The sequence below is a fragment of the Pseudophryne corroboree genome, chromosome 7 (assembly GCF_028390025.1).
Source record: "Pseudophryne corroboree isolate aPseCor3 chromosome 7, aPseCor3.hap2, whole genome shotgun sequence".
Lineage (NCBI taxonomy): Eukaryota > Metazoa > Chordata > Amphibia > Anura > Myobatrachidae > Pseudophryne > Pseudophryne corroboree.
The window spans coordinates 419,917,773-419,940,014 of record NC_086450.1 but is presented as its reverse complement, the minus strand read 5'-3'; the positions used below and the strand labels follow the sequence as shown (position 1 = coordinate 419,940,014).

General features: G+C 51.8%; 2 protein-coding genes across 2 annotated transcripts in view; one reads left to right on the top strand and one right to left on the bottom strand.

The window, feature by feature from the left end:
• CLCN7 (chloride voltage-gated channel 7) overlaps positions 1 to 12,122 on the bottom strand; it is a 149,525-nt gene extending 137,403 nt beyond the window's left edge. Inside the window, exon 1 of the mRNA XM_063934803.1 lies at positions 11,853 to 12,122. Coding sequence (XP_063790873.1) covers positions 11,853 to 11,963 — 111 coding nt within the window. The 5' untranslated portion in view covers positions 11,964 to 12,122. The remainder of the gene's footprint in view (positions 1 to 11,852) is intronic.
• LOC134945485 (SEC14-like protein 5) overlaps positions 1,628 to 22,242 on the top strand; it is a 261,987-nt gene continuing 241,372 nt past the window's right edge. Inside the window, exons 1-2 of the mRNA XM_063934806.1 lie at positions 1,628 to 1,730; positions 1,922 to 2,141. The gene's annotated coding sequence lies outside the window, so the exon portion shown is untranslated. The remainder of the gene's footprint in view (positions 1,731 to 1,921; positions 2,142 to 22,242) is intronic.

The window sequence follows — 22,242 nt, the reverse complement described above, 5'->3', positions numbered from 1 at the left end:
CAAGCAATGCGGGATGTTGGTATACAAACTTGTTACATCTGCTGTGCACAACCATATGCAGATTTCTCAATGCTGGAAACTATGGATTAACAACGCACACTATGGAGGTCCCCAAATTTCATTTTTCATGGAAATATTAAATATGGTGCTCACAAGAAAGGATTTCATTTTTAATAAAAAGTTTAAAATGCAGGTCTTAGGGCCCGAGTCAGACCTGATCGTTGCTGTGCGTTTGCGCACAGCAGGCGATTAGCCATTAACTGCGCATGCTTATGCACCGCAATGTGAACAAGCGTCGCCAAACGGGCATCGACGGTCAGCGACGCGCTGGTGCAAAAGCTCTAATTGCACAGACATTCGCATGCTGACTGACAGGAGGAGGTGGTTTGTGGGCGGTAACTGACTGTTTTCTGGGAGTGTCAGGAAAAAACACAGGCGTGCCCAAGCGTTTTCTGGGAGGGTGTGCGACTTCGGCTCTGGCCCCGATCAGCCTGTTCTCATCGCACTGTAGGAGTAAGTCCTGGGCTGCGCAGAGACTGCACAAAGTGGTAAAAACCATTCACTGGTGAATGAAGTTCGAACGGATTTGCAGCCGTCCGCTGAGGGATTTTTAGCAGCTCGGCGTATACATGTGATCGCACACTTGCACGGCGAATATACACTCCCCTTGAGCGGCGACTATCTGATCGCAGGACAATAATTTTAGCAGCCTAGCGATCAGGTGTGAATCACCCCCTTATTTATTCTTTTTTAACAACACTGCATATTCTTCTAAAATTATTTTTTACACCCGCTACATAGATGCTGTATTTGTGCTGTGGGGAGGGTCTCAGGGGGATGAAAATGATGCAGGACATCAACCAACAAGATGATGACATTAAGTTCACCTTTCAGATAAGTCAAACGGAATTACATTATGTAGACGTGTCGGTGAAGAATACTGATAGATAGATATCTACATCATTGTACCACAAACCCACTGACACTAACAATTTATTAACAGCATCCAGTCACTATCCCAAATGCATGACAAAAACATTTTCTTTTCTCAGTTTTTACGAGTTCATCGAATCTACTCAGATCCAGAGGACGAGACAGTTCCGATGGACTGTATGATCTGGATATATCAGTTCTCCACAGCTAGTCACATTTTGACAAGAATCTCCCAAAAATATTGGCACCTTAGATAAAAGTAACAGATCTACCGATGTTCAGCAATATAGATCTTTTCCCTTGTTATAAGAGAGGGCGTAATATGAAAGATGCTGAGGTACACACAGACATCTCGAGGTTGGCAGTCACAACACAAGCACACTTTTTATCTTAGAGAATGGGCCACTTCAAATGCCTTGGTTGTACAACATGCACCTACCTGGAAACGAAGGACTATTTTTATCTTCTACATACTGGTACAAAAATAAAAATCAAGCACACACTAACAATTGATCCTTTATTTTATCAGATGCTTATGCAGACTTTACTAGATAGGCCAAACAACAGGTTGAGGCAAGATCCAAGTGGCCTAAGGGACCTTTTCCGTCAGGGGGAGGAGCCACTACACAAGGGGGAGGAGCTAGGCCACCGAGACAGTTGCTCTACTATCCATGTCACCAACTATCACCTTCGAGCCCGAAGCGTGACGAGCGAAGCGTGGTGAGCCCGCGAGGGTACTTTTCGGGTACCCTGTTCGGCCATAGCTCCTCCCCCTGGTGAGGTAGCTCCTCACCTAGGTACGTCAGAAGGTCCCTTCTTCCACTCCGATATAGAATCAACCATTACTACAGATGAAAGCGCACTGGATAATCTGATTACAATCAAACCTCATGGGTTGAAAGACACTATCGTTCTCTAGCTTTTTATGATTGCAAGGATCTAATATTTCAGTGTTAGTAATTGGCTATTTATTGTTCTTATTCTACAGCCGATGAAGCTTCAAAATTTGTATAGAATTCCGCCAGCTCTAACATCCAGCTCTCTACGTCATAGATTTTATTTGTTTTTAGAAATTACCATGGTGATGGGCGCCCCTGACGATTGCGACACTACCGCCGTAAGGGGGCGGGGAGCATGACGTTAGAGGGTCCCCGTTCATGGCAGCATAGACACATGAGAGTAATGGGTGGTAACTTAAGCAATATAAGGTAAGACTTATTATTATATTAATGTTTTTGATGAAAATTTTGATTAAAAAACTGAAACGCTGAACTACTAAGAGGTGGGGAACCCTCTCTCTATACGTTTCAAATACTGTGAGTGCCACCTAAAGACAAAAGCACCGGATGTATCCACAAGGGTAGGCACCGGACAGATTTATTACTGCAGGAGTGCCACGTATATATCTCTTCTGTGTGTCTCATATTTTTACCAGACCCCATGGAGGTAGGTTTATTATAGTTTCTAAAACAGACAGTGGTGGTCCTGCGCATAGCAACCAATCAGAGCCTATAAATACCTTCCCAGAATGCAGTAGCGATAGGATATCTAGAATCTAATTGGGTGCTATGGAGAACACCACCACTTGCATGTGAATCTGCCCCCATCTCTCCTCAGTTTCATCTGTTAAATCGACACTGCACCAAAAATCATTATTTTATTCTATGTTCACATGCCGCCTGCACAGCTGTGTGATGATGTTCCCTAACAGACCGTCACGGTCACATTTCTTCCTAATAATCTGTATCATATCTCCACCATTTCATGATTTAAATCTAAGTAATAATCTGGTTAATTGCCTTACACTGGCTGTAAGCTATTGCTTTCCCCCCAAAATATACTGCTCTCACCCATACTTCCTTTGTACGTGCCCAGTATCATCACCCATCTCTTACAATGATGAATTCTTCCTAGTACCTTACATGCTCTACATATGCTATTAGACTTCATGCTAGGCTGTTTTAGCGCCTCACCCCGTCTGCTTGTTAAAGGGAAAAATGTATCTGGCCCTTTAGCGGTACCCTGCTAAAACAGCCTGCCCGCTGCTGTGCTGCCTCCGCATGACTAGGTGCTGCGCTTGGCACCTATTCACATTAAAGGAAGAGCATAAGTATAGTCCTGTCTCTTACGGTAGATGCTAGATTCAAGTGGCCTAAGGGATCTTTTAAGTCAGGAGGAGGAGCCACGACACAAGGGGGAGGAGCTAGACCAGCTGGATAGTTCCTCTACTATCCACGCCACCAACTATTACCGTTAGTATTCAGGTGGCGAGCGATGCGAGCCATCGCGCCCGAAGTGTGGCAAGCGTAATTTTTGGGTACCCTGTTCGGCCGTAGCTCCTCCCCCTGGTGGCGTGTCTCCTCCCCTAGTGACGTCAGAAGGTCCCTTCTCCCACTCCGATTTAGAACCAACCTGTCTCTTACCCCTTGTTTCTGGTTTTATTGTAAAGCGCTGCTGAGTACACTGCTGCTATATAAACAAAATTAAAAGAATAACTATCAGTCACAGACATTCTCCCTCATGTCTCCTGCAGTAATGAGCTGTTATGCCTCTCTCCCCCCCAACTACATCCTTGACCTCCCAACCCCCTAGAGGTCTCTGGTAACCTCTCACCCCACCAACCCCATAGAGGTCTCTGGTACCCTCTCACCCCTCCAACCCCCTAGCTGTCTCTGGTACACTCTCACCCCTCCAACCCCATGGAGGTCTCTGGTACCCTTTCACCCCACCAACCCCATAGAGCTCTCTGGTACCCTCTCACCCCACTAACCCCATAGAGGTCTCTGGTACCCTCTCACCCCACCAACCCCATAGAGGTCTCTGGTACCCTCTCACTCCACCAACCCCATAGAGGTCTCTGGTACCCTCTCATTCCACCAACCACCTAGAGGTCTCTGGTACCCTCTCACCCCACCAACCCCCTAGATGTCTCTGGTATCCTCTCACCCCACCAACCTCCTAGAGGTATCTGGTACCCTCTCACCCAACAAACCCCCAAGCTGTCTCTGGTACCATCTCACCCCACTAACCCCTAGAGGTCTCTGGTACCCTCTCACCCCCACTAAAACAGGAGAGGAGAAAGACTCTATGTTGGGGCACTCTTCATCAAATATTAGACATTTAAAACATAACTTTTAATAATTATATTAAAAATAAAGTGACACAGTTTGTAAAGGTTTGTTTACAAATGATGATGCATATAAATTATGCTCATCTTGACAATTTATTTCGTTAAACGCAGAGGTTTTGCGACTTAGTTCATTCCGTAGATTAAAGGCGGCCATTGTGAGAAAATGGAATGTTAAATAGGTCACTTAAAGTAAAGGATGACTGTAAAATTGATGATAAATTGATTGGTGTCTAAACCGTGCTGGAACAAGAATCTGAATTTAATCAGAGTAGAACTAGGATAAATCTTACAGGGATAGTTCCGCAACAGGTTATTGATACAGACATTGACCAATATAGGTTCTTGGTCTGTGACCGACTTTAAAATGATAATGTACACTAAGTGTACCAATTACTCGTCGGCGGTGCTCCCAGAGTCAGTGAGTTTACAGCACTAAAACAGGAGAGGAGAAAGACTCTATGTTGGGGCACTCTTCATCAAATATTAGACATTTAAAACATAACTTTTAATAATTATATTAAAAATAAAGTGACACAGTTTGTAAAGGTTTGTTTACAAATGATGATGCATATAAATTATGCTTATCTTGACAATTTATTTCGTTATATTTTTAATATAATTATTAAAAGTTATGTTTTAAATGTCTAATATTTGATGAAGAGTGCCCCAACATAGAGTCTTTCTCCTCTCCTGTTTTAGTGCTGTAAACTCACTGACTCTGGGAGCACCGCCGACGAGTAATTGGTGCACTTAGTGTACATTATCATTTTAAAGTCGGTCACAGACCAAGAATCTATATTGGTCAATGTCTGTATCAATAACCTGTTGCGGAACTATCCCTGTAAGATTTACCCTCTCACCCCCACCAACCACCTAGCTGTCTCTGGTACACTCTCACCCCACCAACCCCCTAGCTGTCTCTGGTACACTCTCACCCCTCCAACCCCATAGAGGTCTCTGGTACCCTCTCACCCACCAACCCCATAGAGGTCTCTGGTACCCTCTCATTCCACCAACCACCTAGAGGTCTCTGGTACCCTCTCACCCCTCCAACCCCCTAGATGTCTCTGGTATCCTCTCACCCCACCAGCCTCCTAGAGGTCTCTGGTACCCTCTCACCCCACCAACCTCCTAGAGGTCTCTGGTACCCTCTCACCCACCAACCCCATAGAGGTCTCTGGTACCCTCTCATTCCACCAACCACCTAGAGGTCTCTGGTACCCTCTCACCCAACCAACCCCCAAGCTATCTCTGGTACCATCTCACCCCACTAACCCCTAGAGGTCTCTGGTACCCTCTCACCCCCACCAACCACCTAGCTGTCTCTGGTACACTCTCACCCCACCAAACCCCTAGAGGTGTCTGGTACACTCTCACCCCACCAACCCCCTAGCTGTCTCTGGTACACTCTCACCCCACCAACCCCCTAGCTGTCTCTGGTACACTCTCACCCCACCAACCCCCTAGCTGTCTCTGGTACACTCTCACCCCACCAACCCCCTAGCTGTCTCTGGTACACTCTCACCCCACCAACCCCCTAGCCGTCTCTGGTACCCTCTCACCCCACTAACCCCCTAGAGGTCTCTAGTACCCTCTCACCCCACCAACCCCCTAGCTGTCTCTGGTACACTCTCACCCCACCAACCCCCTAGCTGTCTCTGGAACACTCTCACCCCATCAACCCCCTAGCCGTCTCTGGTACACTCTCACCCCATCAACCCCTAGAGGTCTCTAGTACCCTCTCACCCCACCAACTCCCTAGCTGTCTCTGGTACACTCTCACCCCACCAACCCCCTAGTTGTCTCTGGTACTCTCTCACCCCACCAACCCCCTAGATGTCTCTGGTACCCCCTCACCCCACCAACCCCATAGAGGTCTCTGGTACCCACTCACTCCACCAACCACCTAGAGGTCTCTGGTACCCTCTCACTCCACCAACCACCTAGAGGTCTCTGGTACCCTCTCACCCCACCAACCCCCTAGAGGTCTCTGGTACCCTCTCACCCCACCAACCCCCTAGAGGTCTCTGGTACCCTCTCACCCCACCAACCCCCTAGAGGTCTCTGGTACCCTCTCACCCCCAGCAAGCCCCTAGCTGTCTCTGGTACCCTCTCACCCCACCAACCCCCTAGAGGTCTCTGGTACCCTCTCACCCCACCAACCCCCTAGAGGTCTCTGGTACCCTCTCACCCCCACCAAGCCCCTAGCTGTCTCTGGTACCCTCTCACCCCACCAACCCCCTAGCTGTCTCTGGTACACTCTCACCCCACCAACCCCCTAGCTGTCTCTGGTACACTCTCACCCCACCAACCCCCTAGCTGTCTCTGGTACACTCTCACCCCACCAACCCCCTAGCTGTCTCTGGTACACTCTCACCCCACCAACCCCCTAGCTGTCTCTGGTACACTCTCACCCCACCAACCCCCTAGCTGTCTCTGGTACACTCTCACCCCACCAACCCCCTAGCTGTCTCTGGTACACTCTCACCCCACCAACCCCCTAGCTGTCTCTGGTACACTCTCACCCCACCAACCCCCTAGCTGTCTCTGGTACACTCTCACCCCATCAACCCCCTAGCTGTCTCTGGTACCCTCTCACCCCACCAACCCCCTAGAGGTCTCTGGTACCCTCTCACCGCACCAACCCCCTAGAGGTCTCTGGTACCCTCTCACCCCCAGCAAGCCCCTAGCTGTCTCTGGTACCCTCTCACCCCACCAACCCCCTAGAGGTCTCTGGTACCCTCTCACCCCACCAACCCCCTAGAGGTCTCTGGTACCCTCTCACCCCCACCAAGCCCCTAGCTGTCTCTGGTACCCGCTCACCCCACCAACCCCCTAGCTGTCTCTGGTACACTCTCACCCCACCAACCCCCTAGCTGTCTCTGGTACACTCTCACCCCACCAACCCCCTAGCTGTCTCTGGTACACTCTCACCCCACCAACCCCCTAGCTGTCTCTGGTACACTCTCACCCCACCAACCCCCTAGCTGTCTCTGGTACACTCTCACCCCACCAACCCCCTAGCTGTCTCTGGTACACTCTCACCCCACCAACCCCCTAGCTGTCTCTGGTACACTCTCACCCCACCAACCCCCTAGCTGTCTCTGGTACACTCTCACCCCACCAACCCCCTAGCTGTCTCTGGTACACTCTCACCCCACCAACCCCCTAGCTGTCTCTGGTACACTCTCACCCCACCAACCCCCTAGCTGTCTCTGGTACACTCTCACCCCACCAACCCCCTAGCTGTCTCTGGTACACTCTCACCCCACCAACCCCCTAGCTGTCTCTGGTACACTCTCACCCCACCAACCCCCTAGCTGTCTCTGGTACACTCTCACCCCACCAACCCCCTAGCTGTCTCTGGTACACTCTCACCCCACCAACCCCCTAGCTGTCTCTGGTACACTCTCACCCCATCAACCCCCTAGCTGTCTCTGGTACACTCACCCCCTCTCACCCCATCAACCCCTAGAGGTCTCTAGTACCCTCTCACCCCACCAACCCCCTAGCTGTCTCTGGTACACTCTCACCCCACCAACCCCCTAGCTGTCTCTGGAACACTCTCACCCCATCAACCCCCTAGCCGTCTCTGGTACACTCTCACCCCATCAACCCCTAGAGGTCTCTAGTACCCTCTCACCCCACCAACTCCCTAGCTGTCTCTGGTACACTCTCACCCCACCAACCCCCTAGTTGTCTCTGGTACTCTCTCACCCCACCAACCCCATAGAGGTCTCTGGTACCCACTCACTCCACCAACCACCTAGAGGTCTCTGGTACCCTCTCACCGCACCAACCCCCTAGAGGTCTCTGGTACCCTCTCACCCCCAGCAAGCCCCTAGCTGTCTCTGGTACCCTCTCACCCCACCAACCCCCTAGAGGTCTCTGGTACCCTCTCACCCCACCAACCCCCTAGAGGTCTCTGGTACCCTCTCACCCCCACCAAGCCCCTAGCTGTCTCTGGTACCCTCTCACCCCACCAACCCCCTAGCTGTCTCTGGTACACTCTCACCCCACCAACCCCCTAGCTGTCTCTGGTACACTCTCACCCCACCAACCCCCTAGCTGTCTCTGGTACACTCTCACCCCACCAACCCCCTAGCTGTCTCTGGTACCCTCTCACCCCACCAACCCCCTAGAGGTCTCTGGTACCCTCTCACCCCACCAACCCCCTAGAGGTCTCTGGTACCCTCTCACCCCACCAACCCCCTAGAGGTCTCTGGTACCCTCTCACCCCACCAACCCCCTAGCTGTCTCTGGTACACTCTCACCCCACCAACCCCCTAGCTGTCTCTGGTACACTCTCACCCCACCAACCCCCTAGCTGTCTCTGGTACACTCTCACCCCACCAACCCCCTAGCTGTCTCTGGTACACTCTCACCCCACCAACCCCCTAGCTGTCTCTGGTACACTCTCACCCCACCAACCCCCTAGCTGTCTCTGGTACACTCTCACCCCACCAACCCCCTAGCTGTCTCTGGTACACTCTCACCCCACCAACCCCCTAGCTGTCTCTGGTACACTCTCACCCCACCAACCCCCTAGCTGTCTCTGGTACACTCTCACCCCACCAACCCCCTAGCTGTCTCTGGTACACTCTCACCCCATCAACCCCCTAGCTGTCTCTGGTACACTCACCCCCTCTCACCCCATCAACCCCTAGAGGTCTCTAGTACCCTCTCACCCCACCAACCCCCTAGCTGTCTCTGGTACACTCTCACCCCACCAACCCCCTAGCTGTCTCTGGAACACTCTCACCCCATCAACCCCCTAGCCGTCTCTGGTACACTCTCACCCCATCAACCCCTAGAGGTCTCTAGTACCCTCTCACCCCACCAACTCCCTAGCTGTCTCTGGTACACTCTCACCCCACCAACCCCCTAGTTGTCTCTGGTACTCTCTCACCCCACCAACCCCCTAGATGTCTCTGGTACCCCCTCACCCCACCAACCCCATAGAGGTCTCTGGTACCCACTCACTCCACCAACCACCTAGAGGTCTCTGGTACCCTCTCACCCCACCAACCACCTAGAGGTCTCTGGTACCCTCTCACCCCACCAACCCCCTAGAGGTCTCTGGTACCCTCTCACCCCACCAACCCCCTAGAGGTCTCTGGTACCCTCTCACCGCACCAACCCCCTAGAGGTCTCTGGTACCCTCTCACCCCCAGCAAGCCCCTAGCTGTCTCTGGTACCCTCTCACCCCACCAACCCCCTAGAGGTCTCTGGTACCCTCTCACCCCACCAACCCCCTAGAGGTCTCTGGTACCCTCTCACCCCCACCAAGCCCCTAGCTGTCTCTGGTACCCGCTCACCCCACCAACCCCCTAGCTGTCTCTGGTACACTCTCACCCCACCAACCCCCTAGCTGTCTCTGGTACACTCTCACCCCACCAACCCCCTAGCTGTCTCTGGTACACTCTCACCCCACCAACCCCCTAGCTGTCTCTGGTACACTCTCACCCCACCAACCCCCTAGCTGTCTCTGGTACACTCTCACCCCACCAACCCCCTAGCTGTCTCTGGTACACTCTCACCCCACCAACCCCCTAGCTGTCTCTGGTACACTCTCACCCCACCAACCCCCTAGCTGTCTCTGGTACACTCTCACCCCACCAACCCCCTAGCTGTCTCTGGTACACTCTCACCCCACCAACCCCCTAGCTGTCTCTGGTACACTCTCACCCCACCAACCCCCTAGCTGTCTCTGGTACACTCTCACCCCACCAACCCCCTAGCTGTCTCTGGTACACTCTCACCCCACCAACCCCCTAGCTGTCTCTGGTACACTCTCACCCCACCAACCCCCTAGCTGTCTCTGGTACACTCTCACCCCACCAACCCCCTAGCTGTCTCTGGTACACTCTCACCCCACCAACCCCCTAGCTGTCTCTGGTACACTCTCACCCCACCAACCCCCTAGCTGTCTCTGGTACACTCTCACCCCACCAACCCCCTAGCTGTCTCTGGTACACTCTCACCCCACCAACCCCCTAGCTGTCTCTGGTACACTCTCACCCCATCAACCCCCTAGCTGTCTCTGGTACACTCACCCCCTCTCACCCCATCAACCCCTAGAGGTCTCTAGTACCCTCTCACCCCACCAACCCCCTAGCTGTCTCTGGTACACTCTCACCCCACCAACCCCCTAGCTGTCTCTGGAACACTCTCACCCCATCAACCCCCTAGCCGTCTCTGGTACACTCTCACCCCATCAACCCCTAGAGGTCTCTAGTACCCTCTCACCCCACCAACTCCCTAGCTGTCTCTGGTACACTCTCACCCCACCAACCCCCTAGTTGTCTCTGGTACTCTCTCACCCCACCAACCCCATAGAGGTCTCTGGTACCCACTCACTCCACCAACCACCTAGAGGTCTCTGGTACCCTCTCACTCCACCAACCACCTAGAGGTCTCTGGTACCCTCTCACCCCACCAACCCCCTAGAGGTCTCTGGTACCCTCTCACCCCACCAACCCCCTAGAGGTCTCTGGTACCCTCTCACCGCACCAACCCCCTAGAGGTCTCTGGTACCCTCTCACCCCCAGCAAGCCCCTAGCTGTCTCTGGTACCCTCTCACCCCACCAACCCCCTAGAGGTCTCTGGTACCCTCTCACCCCACCAACCCCCTAGAGGTCTCTGGTACCCTCTCACCCCCACCAAGCCCCTAGCTGTCTCTGGTACCCTCTCACCCCACCAACCCCCTAGCTGTCTCTGGTACACTCTCACCCCACCAACCCCCTAGCTGTCTCTGGTACACTCTCACCCCACCAACCCCCTAGCTGTCTCTGGTACACTCTCACCCCACCAACCCCCTAGCTGTCTCTGGTACACTCTCACCCCACCAACCCCCTAGCTGTCTCTGGTACACTCTCACCCCACCAACCCCCTAGCTGTCTCTGGTACACTCTCACCCCACCAACCCCCTAGCTGTCTCTGGTACACTCTCACCCCACCAACCCCCTAGCTGTCTCTGGTACACTCTCACCCCACCAACCCCCTAGCTGTCTCTGGTACACTCTCACCCCACCAACCCCCTAGCTGTCTCTGGTACACTCTCACCCCACCAACCCCCTAGCTGTCTCTGGTACACTCTCACCCCATCAACCCCCTAGCTGTCTCTGGTACACTCACCCCCTCTCACCCCATCAACCCCTAGAGGTCTCTAGTACCCTCTCACCCCACCAACTCCCTAGCTGTCTCTGGTACCCTCTCACCCCACCAACCCCCTAGTCGTCATTGGTACTCTCTCACCCCACCAACCCCCTAGATGTCTCTGGTACCCTCTCATCCCACCAACCCCCTAGCTGTCTCTGGTACACTCTCACCCCACCAACCCCCTAGCTGTCTCTGGTACACTCTCACCCCATCAACCCCCTAGCTGTCTCTGGTACACTCACCCCCTCTCACCCCATCAACCCCTAGAGGTCTCTAGTACCCTCTCACCCCACCAACTCCCTAGCTGTCTCTGGTACCCTCTCACCCCACCAACCCCCTAGTCGACACTGGTACTCTCTCACCCCACCAACCCCCTAGATGTCTCTGGTACCCTCTCATCCCACCAACCCCCTAGCTGTCTCTGGTACCCCACCAACCCCCTAGCTGTCTCTGGTACCCTCTCACCACTCCAACCCCCGAGAGGTCTCCGGTACCCTCTCCCCCACCAACCCCCTAGAGGTCTCTCGGGCCCTCAGCTCTCACGTCCCACACAAAGCTCCCTTGCACCCCCTCCCTCTCCACGTCTCTCACACTCTCTCCCCCCATAAGAGTCGCTTTGACTTCTCACCGGTCTGTTAGCGCCCCCAGGGCTGGTGCCATTGAGCAGCGGCGTGTGCTCCCCGTCCTCCTCCGGCAGCTCCCGCCCTGACCAGGACACCCTGTTGGACACGTTGGCCATGTCTCGACTCCGGGCTGCGGTCTCTGTACGGGTGCTCTCCCCGCTCCGTGTTTGTGCATGTGATACGCGAAACCTCAGCAATCAGTGGGAATCACATGATCTATAAGCTACGGCAAGTCAACGAGGTCATAGTGAGAGTGCACGCCCGCGGCATGCCGGGAGTTGTAGTTCTATCTGTGGGTATCCAGCGTGGTGCGTTACGATCATTCCAAACACCGACCCCTCCCCGTGATCACAAACCAGAGGAGAATCCTTTCACTTCAGTGTCCCCTGCTGGCAACCCGCCCATCCCCCCTTACCCTTTAAAACAAGAAAGGAAAAAAAAATATTGATAGATGTATTTTTGTGTACTTAGAAGTGTATATATTTATATGTAGTTAGATATACAGTAGATAGAAATATATTTCTATCTACATACTGTATCTATATATCTAAAAAGGGGTTGGGTATGGCTTACCGGCGCTGGGGATCCCGGCAGTCAGCATACCGACTGCGGGATCCCGACATGCGGGAGATAGAGGGCGAGCGCAATGAAGCCCCTTGCGGGCTCGGTGGCAAGCTGCGCTCTCCACAGGTTCTATTCCCACTCTATGGGAATAGTCCCTGCTAGTCAGCATGCCGACTGTCTGGATTTAGAGGGGGCGGGATGTAGCTGTCGGTATTGTGGCCGAACTACATCCCTCTAAAAAGATATATAAGATAGAGCAGTGATTTTCAACCTATTTTTACTTGCGGCACACAGAACAATATTTTAAAATTGCCAAGGCACACCATCAGTTCCCCACAGAAAAAAAAAAAAAAAAAAAAACACACACATTGGCCCTCGGTGCGAGCTCTGATTGGCTCACGGATCGGCGCTGAATTAAACTGTGAGACACCCGCCGGAGACTGAGGGGAAGGAGAGGCACAGGCTGCGCTCTCCTTCCCTCACACAGGACGGCAGCGGCCAGCGGCAGCGGTGAGCAGGGAAGGGGGGGGGGCATGTTATACCTGGCACTGGGGGATATCTGGCACTGGGGGGGCATTTCTATCTGGCACTGGGGGATATCTGGCACTGGGGGGCATATATACCTGGCACTGGGGGATATCTGGCACTGGGGGGCATATATACCTGGCACTGGGGGATATCTGGCACAGGGGGGCATGTATACCTGGCACTGGGGGATATCTGGCACTGGGGGGGCATGTATACCTGGCACTGGGAGATATCTGGCACTGGGGGCATATCTGGCACTGTAGGGGCATTTCTGTATCTGGCACGGGGGGCAATGTATATCTGACACAGTGGGAGCATTTGTGTATCTGGCACTGTGGGGCAATGTATATCTGGCACTGTGGGGCAACGTGTATCACACTGCGAGGCAATGTATATCTGGCACTCTGGGGGCATTTCTGTATCTGGCACTGTGGGGCAATGTGTATCTGGCACTGTTAGTCAATGTGTATCTGGCACTGTGGGGCAATGTATATCTGGCACTGTGGGGCAACGTGTATCTGGCACTATTGGGGTCATACGTGTATCTGCCCCTCCCCCATATGTGTATCACGCCCCCATTTTCATTGGCCACTCCCCATGTGGCATTTGGCCACACCCATTTTTTTGCACGCGCGCCGAAGGCGCGCGCACACAGTACCCGTAAGACATTTTTTCTACTTGCACCACTGCCCACAGGAGAAATAAAGTAACAAATATCAGCCCCTACCGGTCAGCTCAGAGCCGGCCCTAGCCAATTTGATGCCCTAGGCAAAATTTTGTCTGGTGCCCCCTAGCTCCGTCGCTAGTTCTGCATCTGTACCTGCAACGCTCAGGTAGTGGGGCCCACCGGGGGGTTACCCTGTGGGCCAGTTCAACTCTGCACAATGCCACACAGTAATGACCATAATACATATAATTCCACACAGTAAAGGAACCTTACACATATGCCCCACATTAGTAATGCCCATAATACACATAATGCCACACCGTAATGCACCTTACACATATGCCCCACATTAGTAATGCCCATAATACACATATACTGCCACAGATACTGCCACACTTGCTGGTTATACAAAAAGATCAGTATCAAACATGTAGAAACTGTCCATTCTCTTCACTATTCAGTGTATTTGCTGGTGTCTGTTACTGCATGCCCTTTACTTTATACTGTGGGAGTGATATGCTCTGCCCTCCAGTCTGATGTGTCCAAAAGTCACGCTGCACTGATGTTTCATATAGAAATAGCACAACGCAACTTACTGACCACGTTACAGTGCTAGATGGCAGGGGAATTTTACAGTATGGACTGACTAGGAAATAAAGTGTGGGGAGAACACTGCCCATGTTATGTCCCTGCAGACACCTGGGGTTTGCACATGGATAAGGGACACACACAGGATGGCAGGGCCCCCCTCCCCCATGTGCACAAGCAGTATAGGTGATGTCAGGTTTCTGTGAAGCAGTCTTCCAAAATACACATGTGTTATCATAAGAAGCCATCCAGTAATAACCTTATATAGTCAGTAAAAATGTCACAGGTCCAGGAATTGCATTTACTGGGCTTCTGCTGTCTGTCTGAGGTCTCACAAGTCAGGGGCATTCAAGCATGTCAGAGGAAGTTTAAGGCACAGTGTGCATTTTTTTGACAAATGTAAACAGCAGTGTATACAAGTACTGATTGAATACATTTGGAAAGTAACAGTTGTTTGCGGACTGTCCCTCTCAGCATGAGATGCTGCAGGGACATGCTTGGATGCCCCTAGACATGCTTGAATGCCCTAGGCAAATGCCTAGCCTGCCTATAGCTAAGGCCGGCTCTGGGTCAGCTGTCCTCCTCCCTGTCCCTCAGTGGCGGGGGTTGTTCATAGTGGAGTGCTGCGAATACTGAGCAGCGGACAGGTGTGGATGTGGGTGGGCAAGGAAAGCTGTGTATGCAGGCAGGAACTGGAAGATGTGTATGCAGGCGGGTGGGCTGGCTGGGTGGTGAGACGCGGCGACTGTGACCTATGATATCACACCGCCACGTCTTCAAGGCATAGGTCACGGTCAGAGCACGACTGATCCTCTAAGAAGAGCCCGGGCCAACAGTTCACTCTGAAGGTGCAGGAAGCTGCTCTGGCTCCGCGGCACACCTTACAACTGGTCGCGGCACATTGGTTGAAAAAGCCTGAGATAGAGTAGGTTAACTCAACTCTGCGGATGCAGCAAGCAGGCGGGGCCTGCTTGCTGCATACCGCAGCTGCTCTCCAGGATCGCGTGGCCATGCAGGGACCCCTCTATATCCACCAGGGCAAGGAGCACAGGTCGGATTTACTAAAATCCGTTTAGTATAGGCTCCATAGTACCCAGTGGTGAAGTCCAGCACAGGGGATAAGGCTCTGACCTCTAGCCCCTCCCCCAGCCCCAGGTGCCATCTACAGCAGATGTTCCCGCCATGGAACAGCATCTCTCTCCCTCACTCCCTGTCAGCGTTTGGGCGCCATTACACAGAGCTGCGCTGATTCTGGGACTGCTGGGCACTGTCTCCTCTGTAAAGCCGCCTGCCTCATCAGCGCTGTGCATTTACAGGACACTTAAGTATTCTACATGTCGTTTAGACAGTAGGGGTCATTCTGACCCGATCGCACGCTGCAGTTTATCGCAGCGGTGCGATCGGGTCAGTACTGCGCATGTGCTGGCGCCGCAGTGCGCCGGCGCATGCCAGACGGACGAGGGCCGTCGTTACCTAGTGATCGCCTCTGCCTGATTGACAGGAAGAGGTGGTCGATGGGCAGGAGGGGGCTGGACGGCGGCGTTAAGCCGCCGTTTAGGGGGCGTGGTCTGGCAACGCAGGCGTCACCAGACCGTTGGGGGGGGGCGGACCATGGTGGCTGCGTGACGTCACATGCAGCCGCTGCGAATCGGGCAGCGAAGAGGTTCTCCCGGCCAGCCGCAGGAGCTGCGCTGGCCGGGAGGTACTCCTGAAATGCAAAAGCATCACCGCTGTGCAATGCTTTTGCACTTCTGCGGGGAGGGGTGGGGGCACAGCTACGATCAACTCGGAATGACCCCCAGTGATAGTTAAGAACAAGCGCATAATTGTAGGGATATAAATCCAGTGATATGCATCCAGTATTTACTGTGCTTTGTTATATCTTTATACATACATAGCTTTACTTAGTATTGCTAGTCCAGTGCAGTGTTATTGTTTGTAATAATTTCTGCATTGTTTTATGTGACTGTTTGTGCCAATAGCTGCTGTGTGGTTCCTATTCCGTGTATCTCACACATATTGCTATCCCTATATTCTGTACCCTGATGGGGGCTAAGTGAATCAGGGTCTTATATATGTAGTGTTTCACAGGATATACTGTTTGGTATTTTTCTCTGTGTATTTCAGTCATCATATACCACTTAAATCCTCTGTTTGTGATTTGCATTTGCAGTCACACTCCACAGAGGGTTTTTGGTAGTCATTCCGAGTTGATCGCTAGCTGCAATCGGTCGCTGTGCAGCGATGTGGCAAAAAAATGGCACTTCTGCGCATGCGTATGTGGCGCAATGCGCACGCGCGACGTACTATTACAACGTCTGATGTCGTTTTACACGGTCTAGCGAAGCTTTTCAGTCGCACTGGTGACCGCAGAGTGATTGACATGAAGTGGGCGTTCCTGGGTGTCAACTGACCGTTTTCAGGGAGTGTTCGTAAAAATACAGGCGTGCCAGGAAAAACGCAGGCGTGGCTGGGTGAACGCAGGGCGTGTTTGTGACATCAAAGCAGGAACTAAATAGTCTGAAGTGATTGCAAGCGCTGAGTAGGTCTGTAGCTACTCTGAAACTGCACAACATTTTTTGTAGCCGCTTTGCGATCCCTTCGTTGGAACTTCTGCTAAGCTAAAATACACTCCCAGTGGGCGGTGGCATAGCGTTTGCACGGCTGCTAAAAACTGCTAGCGAGCGATCAACTCGGAATGACCACCTTTGTCAGTTACCGTCATGCAGTGCTGATGCCGCGGATTTATCTGAGGAAAATATTCTAACTGAGGGTCCAGGTCTTGGGGGTTCTGTACCCCTCGGTCAGCCTGCAGCATCGGTTGCACACCAAGACGCACCTTGGGCTGCTTTTTCTAATTTACTGACTACGCTAGTAACAAGACTTGCGCCCCCTGTGGGACATCCTGTGCCTGTACATTCACATATTGTCCCTGTTGTAAATCCACCATGAGTGGATTCTCTGTCGACTCAGTTACAGCAGGTAAATCAGTCTTTGGTTAAACAAAAGCCTGACCCTCGCCCCCCTAGGACCAAAGGGTCATCTAAGCGGCCCATTTCTTCCTTACAATCCACGCATGTTTCAGATACTTCATCCGATGAAGATGGCGTATATACTTACCCATCAGACACTGATGCAGATGCTTCTGATGGGGAATCTACAACACAGGTGGCTGTTCCTGACCTCTTGGAGGCTGTCAAACTGATTCTTCAGATCAATGATGAAACTGAACCTCCAGATACATCTAAGAAACCTGATAAGTTCAAACGTCAGAATGTTATTAATTTAGTTTTGCCACATTCTGACCATTTAGTTGACATACGTCAGGAATTCTGGGAGTCTCCAGGAAAGAAATTCTCCCTGTCTAAAAAGATGCTAGCTCGTTATCCCCTCGCTGCAGAGATAAGTAAAAATTGGGAAACACCACCTCAGGTGGACTCACATGTTGCACGTCTGGTGGTGTATTCTGCTCTGGCTGTCACTACCGTCACCTCTCTGAAGGAACCATCGTATAAGCGTGTGGAGGGTTGCTTGAAGTCTATTTACGCGGGTGCTGTGCATAGACCTACTATAGCGGCTTATTGGGCTGCAAAAGCTATTGAAGCCTGGGTTCAAAAAGCTGAAGCGGAGCTACCTTCTAATTTTTCTGATAATGCCAGACAGTGTCTTTCATATATTACCACAGCCTCTCATTACACACAGGAGGTGGCCTCTGATGCCGGTGTGCTGGCAGCCAAAGCGTCTACTACGTCCATTCTGGTTCACCGGATTCTGTGGTTGCGGTCCTGGTCGGTGGACCTGGACTCTAAAAAGACCTTGAGGGTGATCCCTCTTAAGGGAAACATCCTTTTTGGGGAAGATCTGAACAAGATTGTTGTTGTCTTAGCGTCTGCTAAAACTGCATGTCTGCCGAGTACTAATCCTTCGGCTCCGAAGGCTAAAAGTATCACCTTTCGTTCCTTTCGACCTCCAAATAAAGCAAAGGGTCAGGCATACCCGAAACAGGCTCGCACTTTCAAAACCTCTAAGCCCAAACCTAAACGTTCCTGGGCTGCCCGTCAGCCTGCTTCCAAACCAGACAAGCCTGCTGCATGACGGGGCGGGCCTTCCCCTGGTGGACCCCAGGGTGGGAGGCCGACTTCTGCGGTTCGCCCAGGTATGGTTACAGACCACTTCAGAAGCCAGGGTGAGGGAAGTCGTCACTCACGGATACGCCATCTTTCAAGAAACGTCCCCCTCACCAGTTTTGCTCGACAAATATCCCTTCGGATCCGTTAAAAGCATAAACTCTACATTTGGTGGTACAATCCCTCCTGGGTACTATTCAACGCTGTTCCTAGTTCCAAAACCGAATGGAACCTCACGGCCCATTCTCAACTTCAAGTCTTTGAACAATTTTGTGATGGTTTCCAAATTCCGTATGGAAACTCTTCGCTCTCGCTCTAATGTTCTGGCCTTGGAGCCCAAGGACTATATGGTATCCCTGGACATTCAGGATGCTTACCTACATATACCTATTGCCATGTCGCTTCAGCAATATCTGCGGTTTGCTATTGGCAACCTACATTATCAATTCCAGGTCTTGCCTTTTGGACTAACCATGGCTCCGCAATGTCACGATCAAAGGGGTCCAGAGGTTCTTAGGGTTCGCCAACTATTACCGAAAGTTTATACGAGACTTTTCCACCATTGTGGCGCCTATTACTGCTTTCACTAAGAAGGGTGCTAACCCGTCCAAGTGGTCTGAAGAAGCCATGCAAGCATTTCATCTGTTAAAACAAAGGTTCATCTCTGCGCCTGTTCTGAAACAGCCTGACATCGACTCTCCTTTCATCTTAGAGGTGGATGCCTCCTCCGTTGGAGTAGGAGCGGTGTTATCTCAGAGGGCTAAAGATGGCCATTTACACCCTTGCAGTTTCTTCTCCCGGAAGTTCTCCCCAGCTGAGCGCAACTATGCCATTGGCGACCAGGAGTTGCTAGCCATCAAGCTCGCTCTAGAAGAGTGGAGGTATCTGTTGGAGGGAGCTTCTCATTCAATCACCATACTTACAGACCACAAGAACCTTTTATATCTGAAAGGCGCACAATGTCTCAACCCTCGTCAGGCCAGATGGGCACTTTTCTTTTCCAGGTTCTACTTTAAACTCCAGTTCTGTCCGGGCTCTCAGAATCGCAAGGCCGATGCCCTTTCCCGCTCATGGGAGCAAGAAAATGAGTCAGAGTCTTCAGACAAGCATCCTATTATAAATCCGTTGGCATTCTCCACGGTAGGGATGGACTCTACGCCCCCATCAGGGAAAAGTTTTGTGAAACCGATGCTAAGGAAGAAGCTCATGCATTGGGCCCATGCTTCCCGTTTTGCCGGACATACAGGTATCCAAAAAACCCTGGAGTTTATCTCTAGGTCCTATTGGTGGCCAACTCTGAAAAAGGACGTCTTGGAGTTTATTGCATCTTGCCCAAAGTGTGCTCAACATAAGTTATCCCGCCAGTCGCCTGCGGGGCAACTGGTTCCACTATCTGTTCCCCGTCGACCTTGGACCCATTTGTCGATGGATTTTATTACAGATTTACCCATGTGCAACAAGTTCAATACCATCTGGGTGGTAGTTGACCGGTTCACCAAGATGGCACACTTCATTCCTCTCACCGGTCTTCCGTCAGCTTCCAAGTTGGCTCAAGTATTCATACAAGAGATCTTCCGACTCCACGGTCTTCCTGAAGAAATTATCTCAGATCGAGGAGTTCAATTCACAGCCAAATTCTGGCGAAGTTTATGTCAAGTCCTCCAAGTCAAGCTAAAGTTTTCCACGGCTTACCATCCTCAGACCAATGGTCAAACCGAGAGGGTGAATCAGGACTTGGAGGCCTTCCTCCGCATCTATGTGTCTTCCTCTCAAGATGACTGGGTTCAATTACTTCCCAACCAGTATCATTCTTCATCTGCTTCAACACCATTTTTCACTAACTTTGGATTCCACCCTAAAGTCCCTGAGTTCCAACCGCTTCCAGCAACTTCTGTTCCCGCAGTGGATATCACCTTGCATCAGTTTGCCAATATCTGGAAGAGCGTACGATCAGCTCTGCTCAAGGCATCGTTCAGGTACAAGAAGTTTGCGGATAGGAAGCGTCGAGCAGTTCCTGCTCTCAAGGTGGGTGATCGGGTATGGTTATCCACGAAGAATTTGAGGTTAAGAGTTCCCAGTGTGAAGTTTGCACCTCGCTATATCGGTCCTTTCAAGATTGAACAAGTCATCAATCCTGTTGCTTACAGACTCCAGTTGCCTCCCTTCTTAAAAATACCCAGGACATTCCATGTTTCCCTGTTGAAACCGCTGATCTTAAATCGGTTTCATTCCTCACTTCCTCCAACTCCGAAAGTCCAAACTCAACGAGGCGTTGAGTATGAAGTGGCTAAGATCCTGGACTCACGTCACCGTTACGGTCAACTACAATATCTTATTGACTGGAAGGGTTACGGCCCTGAGGAACGTTCATGGACCAATGCTTCTGATGTCCATGCTCCTGCTTTGGTCCGGAGATTCCATTCCAAGTTTCCTCAAAAGCCAAAGAAGTGTCCTGGGGCCACTCCTAAAGGGGGGGGTGCTGTCACGATCCGGGTATCTGGACGCCATTTCTTACCCATCAGATGCCTCCTAAGGCTGGCTCAGCGCTCCAGCACCGGATCCCATCTGTTATCCTAATGTTCACATTCCTGCATCCTCTCCTGTCTCTCTGAGACGCTGTCACAGTAACGCCATAATACATCTGGCATGGCGTCTCCCGCGGCCTCCGCCGCCGTCCCTGAGCTTCTGCATGCAGAGTGTCAGAGTGGATTACGTCAGCCGCGGCCTCCGCTGTGTCCGCGTGGTTGGATGTGCACTTGTCTGCCTGGCGTCTCCTGTCTCCAGTGGCCGGCGCCGCCATTACTGTTTTCATTACCACATGGATTACAAACCAAACTTCCCTCCAAGTGTCTGCATGGGCGCAGCCATCTTGGATTCTGTCAGCTGATCATTTCCTCCAATCTGTTGTCAGTATTGTTAATCTGCATAATTGCCTAGCCAATCCCTTCCTTGCTGCAGGTATAAATACACTGTGCCTGAGCAAGGAAGGCGTCAGTGCTTTGGTTGTCAAACCTAGTTCCTGTTTGTCTCTCTCCTGTGATTGTCTTCCAGGTTCCAGCTCCTGTCTCAAGACTTCCACCATAGAGACCCGCACCAGCATTCCACCTGCGGTGTAGCCTGACTCTCCGATCCGTTTTCGATTCATCTGTTTCCAGCCACAACATTACCTGCTTCCAGCCCAGCTTCCAGCAGAGTACAGCTTCTCTTAAAGGGCCGGTGTCCTTTCTACAGTTTACCACTCTCCACCGGTATTATTATTTCTCCGCTCTCTAGCTCTACATTTCATTCATATTGCATCGCTCTCAAGCTTCACTTATTATTTAACTGGTTCCAGCCAGTATCCACTCCGTGCCAACATCTGTCTGGTTCCAACCAGAACCCACAGCAGCTATTTTATTTACAGCAGTCCAGCTTTCCCTGGAACACCAGCTGGTACGATCCTGGGCTTTCTTCATTGCTACAGTCAGGCCTGGTAAGGACTTTCCAACTCGCAGATAATAAGAACTGTCTCATACTACCAGAGCTCTGTGGCCCCTGCCACCCTGTAGTACCCAGGAACTGTATTATTTCTCTGCTGATTTTATGTTTCTTTTACTGCTACTGTGATGCATGGAGTTTGTCATAAATAAACATCATTGACTTTTATTCAAGTTGTCGTGGTCACGCCTTCGGGCGGTTATTCTTCATGTTACTTACATGTCCAGGGGTCTGATACAACCTCCCAGGTTCCGGTACATCTCAGCCCCTACAACTGAGGCTGCCTCCCGTCAGCTCAGGCCCTCAGTTGTGACACGCAAATCTTCACAAAGGTCATGGCGGTCATGACGGCCCTGCTACGCCGTCGGGGTATCAGGATCCTGCCGTATCTGGACGACTTGTTGATCCTGGCGAACTCCCCAGAGGTTCTCCTCCGTCATCTGG